We start from the raw sequence: 3,905 nt of genomic DNA on the forward strand, positions 1-3,905 counted from the left end.
GCGGCTTCGAGCTGACCCGCAGCCCGCCGGCCGCGCTCAAGAAGAACCCGGCGTTCAGCAAGGGCAGCGGCATCGTCACCAACGGCTCCTTCAGCTCGTCCTCGTCCTCCTCGGCCGAGATGACCCAGGACAAGGGCCAGGCCCTGCTGCCCGGCTGCAGCTCGGCCCTGCAGCAGCAGCGGCGCGCCAACGCGCTCAAGACCAGCGGCACCAAGATGGGCACCAGCGGCGTGCCCGGCGGGGGCGGAGGGGGGGTGCGCATGGGCGTGTCCAGCAGCGACGTGGTCAACGGCACGCTGAACGGCCGGGCCGGGCTGTGGCTGCCCAACGTGACGCTGCGCGAGGGCAAGGCAGGGCGCGGTGGCGACTGTGACCAGAGCGGCCAGCAGAACCGCCTGTCCACCTACGACAACGTGCAGCTGCTGCAGATGCAGACGCCGCAGACGCACGCGCAGACGCACGCGTCCTCCTGCCTGAGCAGCAGCTGCGAGGACAAGCAGAGTGTGGACAGCGCCACCTGGTCCACGTCGTCCTGCGAGATCTCGCTGCCGGACAACTCCACGTCCTGCCGCTCGTCCACCACCACCTGCCCCGAGCAGGACTTCTACGGCGCCCACTTTGAGGACGCCATGCTGGACGGGCCCTCGCAGGAGGAGGGGGGCAGCGGCGGCGGCCTGGCTCTGGGCGGCGAGCGGTCCAACGGAAGCGCGGGCAGTGGGAACGGCCGGGGCAGCCGCGGCACCAGCAGCAGCGACAACAGCGAGACGTTCATGCCCAGCAACGGGCCCAGCAACCACAGCGCCCTGCACAGCCTGGTGGCCAGCCTCAAGCAGGAGATGGTCAAGCAGAAGAGCGAGTACGAGGCTCGGATAAAGAGGTACACACACACGCTCTAGCACACTACACTAATAATGATGATCATAATAATAAATAATAATGTTTTTTTATATAGCACTTTTCTCACATAGAGCATAATGAGAGCAACATTCAGGCTTAGATAGGCAGTGCTGAGATTTGGATCTTAAAATTCTACATTGACAAGAGTATAAAGAAAAGGCGGGCCAGGTATTTCTGTGGGATCTGGACAGTGGTAGATCGTTAGATATCTAGCACATATCTAACTCTCTGTTTTGACTGTCTCTGTGGTAGTCTTGAGCAGCGCAACCTGGAGCTGGAGACTGAGATGGTGAACCTTCACGAGGAGCTGGACCAGGAGAGGAAGAAGTACACCATGGTGGAGATCAAGCTACGCAACGCCGAGCGAGCCAAGGAGGACGCCGAGAAGAGGAACGAGATGCTGCAGAAAGAGATGGAGCAGTTCTTCTCCACCTTCGGCGACCTCACAGCTGACCCACGCCGACCGGACCGCGCCAACACCATCTGGATCCAGTAGAGGGGGGAGAGACAGTTGGACTGTACCATCTGGACCCAAGACTATTGTGATCCAGTACTTTTTCAGAAGACAAAAAGCAGAAGGACAGTGCCATATTGGCTCCAGTGGGACAGAAGTGCACAGACTGTTGCACTGTGGGATACGTGTTGTCAGGAGGCTGTGGTGACCTGCCTACCTGTGGTAGACTGAGCCTTATGCTAGAGAGAGAGAGAGACTCAAGGAACTTTTCTCCACATATATCTTTGTGATCCAATCCAACATGTACGCCACATCTTGTTTCTGTCACGTGTTGTCCTGTATCTGCCTGTGTATATAGAGCAAAGCAATGTTCTGAATGTCCAGAAGAAATATGTATGTAAAAAAGAATTAAACTAAAGTAATATTTTAATGTATGTCTGGTATTTAAACTGAGAATTTATGTTGCATTTCAATTTTATATCAAGGCTTTTCCTTGCACTTATGTTTTTATTTTCATTGTGGTACTGACAAGAGCTCGTTGCTGGTTCTGTTTGTTTTTATTTTCCTCGTGGTGTATTGATGGAAATCAGCACCCTGCGCCGATCCTCTCTGTGCCACTGAGCCCATCTTATGACCAAAAACAGAAGAGAGAAAACCTGTAAATATTTTATAAATAACTTCATTTTGTTGTCTATGCTGACAGGTTTTCAGTCGCTCCGAGGGATACGTTGCTTTCTTTGTCTGTTTGTTTGTTCTTTGACAGTAAAGGTTTGGCCCAAGTGCAGAAGTGTGTGTGTGTAGAGGTAATGATGAAAGTCTGTGAAGGTAAGAGCTGACTCGTCGTAGTTTTACTGGAACATCAAGAGCTGTTGTTGTCAGTGTCAAAGAAACATGCACATGTATTCGGGGAGCGATTGTTGCTTTCTAGGGATGTTTTTAATTCCTCAACCCAAAAGTTTAAGTCTGCTGTAGTGAAGTGCATTCACATGCAATGAAAATTAAATTCTGTGAACAATCCATTTACAAACTCTGTCTTATCTAAGTGTTTGTTAAGCAAACGTGCAATTGTGTCTGTGTGTGTTTGTGTGAGTGTGTCTAACCTGATTGCTTGGATTCTCACATTGAAACCTGTTTTAAGTACTGCAACACATTGAAATGCATTTTCCACATATATTACATGGCAATGGGTTATGTTGAAATGACATGCCTTTTGTTGATGAGCAGATGTCACATCTAAAGTGTACTTCTACAGTTCGAATGAATTATGGCCGTGAAAACTGGCTTAGGTGTGAGTGTTCACAGGAGTCTCCAATGGAGAAAGTACTCCAATGAAAAGTGCCTCCTCTGACACACAAGGCAGCAGTTACTAAGGAGCCCACTGTGAGATTTCTGTTGCTTTTGTCCGCCCATCAGACGAACAGCCATGTGCTGCAACCTCCACTTTCTAAAAGAAGAGTCCATTAGCACGCCCCAATGGAGTGCCAGCATTAGGATGCACAGTGTCCCTGAATGTGTGTGTGTGTGTGTCTGTGTGTGTGTGAGGGAGAGAGAAAGAGAAAGAGTCGGAGTACATAGGCAACCAGGCCTTCTCATTCTACACCTTTCAGAGAGAGATAATAGGCTTAAGAAAAGCTGACAATGTTAACCCAAGCTGTGAATTCCTCACTCAGGGGCAAGTTACAGGAGGGAGTGGAGCAATATTTGGTTACCATAGTTTACACAAAGACCACCACTTAAGGTGTTGCAAAAAACAGGTCCAAAATATTTATTACATACTGGAATTTAAGACTATCTTTTTGAAATCACAAATTAGGAATTAGCATTTTAGGATGAGAATGTTTTGTTCTGCTAGAGGGAGAGGAGGACTGAGAATATTGGATCCAGTTTTAGCAAGGCAGGACGGTTGTTTTCAGGTTAAGACACTATCAGACATAGTGTCTTAACCTGAAAACAACCGTCCTGCTCTGCCAAAGACCATTCTTAAGGTCAGTTGACTGGCTAAAACATGAGACTAAATAAGATGTATATAAAGTTTCTGTCACAGCCATCCACAATTCTGGGTGATCCAAAACTACCTTAGAGCTGGGTCGGTGCACTGGCAACATGGTCACCATGGCAACAGGAGAGAACATAATTCACCGGAACATTTTCTCTCCAGTGCACCTGTTTCCCCTCTTTTTGGACAAATAATTTTGTGCGACAGGACAGACAACTAATTGAGTTGAGTTCCATCTTGCAGTTGGGGCCGTACAGGGTGAGCGTCCAGTGTGGCTTAGTAGCAGATGCTCTGTTGCTATGCAGACATACGTTAGGGTAGGGGGCTGGGTGCAGTGCTGTAATGGCTGTGTGTGTATGTGTTTGAGGTGATGGAGTGTCTAATTTTACCTGCCCTGAAAACCTGCTGAGTGTGAAAGAGAGGGAGAGAGAGTGTTGTAGCGAACTATTGGAAATTATCTCTACATGCAGTGTGACAAAACAAAATCAAATACATGTAGAAGACACAGAAAGAAAGAATATCACTCATTCCCAAGGTCAAACAGTTTTGTTGTTTATT

General features: G+C 48.8%; 1 protein-coding gene across 4 annotated transcripts in view; it reads left to right on the plus strand.

Annotated features, from left to right (window-relative positions):
• Nucleotides 1–2,370, plus strand: part of arhgap24 (Rho GTPase activating protein 24) — an 85,461-nt gene extending 83,091 nt beyond the window's left edge. For all 4 annotated transcript variants that reach the window (XM_076283796.1, XM_076283798.1, XM_076283797.1 and 1 more), the window contains 2 exons: nt 1–877; nt 1,150–2,370. The exon at nt 1–877 is cut by the window's left edge and continues 306 nt beyond it. In XM_076283796.1, the coding sequence (XP_076139911.1) occupies nt 1–877; nt 1,150–1,393 (1,121 nt within the window). In that variant the 3' untranslated portion in view covers nt 1,394–2,370. The remainder of the gene's footprint in view (nt 878–1,149) is intronic.
• The last annotated feature ends 1,535 nt before the right edge of the window (nt 2,371–3,905 follow it).

The sequence above is a fragment of the Alosa pseudoharengus genome, unplaced genomic scaffold (genome assembly GCF_046254945.1).
Source record: "Alosa pseudoharengus isolate Yale_2024_CS ecotype anadromous, Long Island Sound unplaced genomic scaffold, YU_APseudo_1.1 YU_APseudo_1.1_scf_14, whole genome shotgun sequence".
Classification (NCBI taxonomy): Eukaryota; Metazoa; Chordata; class Actinopteri; order Clupeiformes; family Clupeidae; genus Alosa; species Alosa pseudoharengus.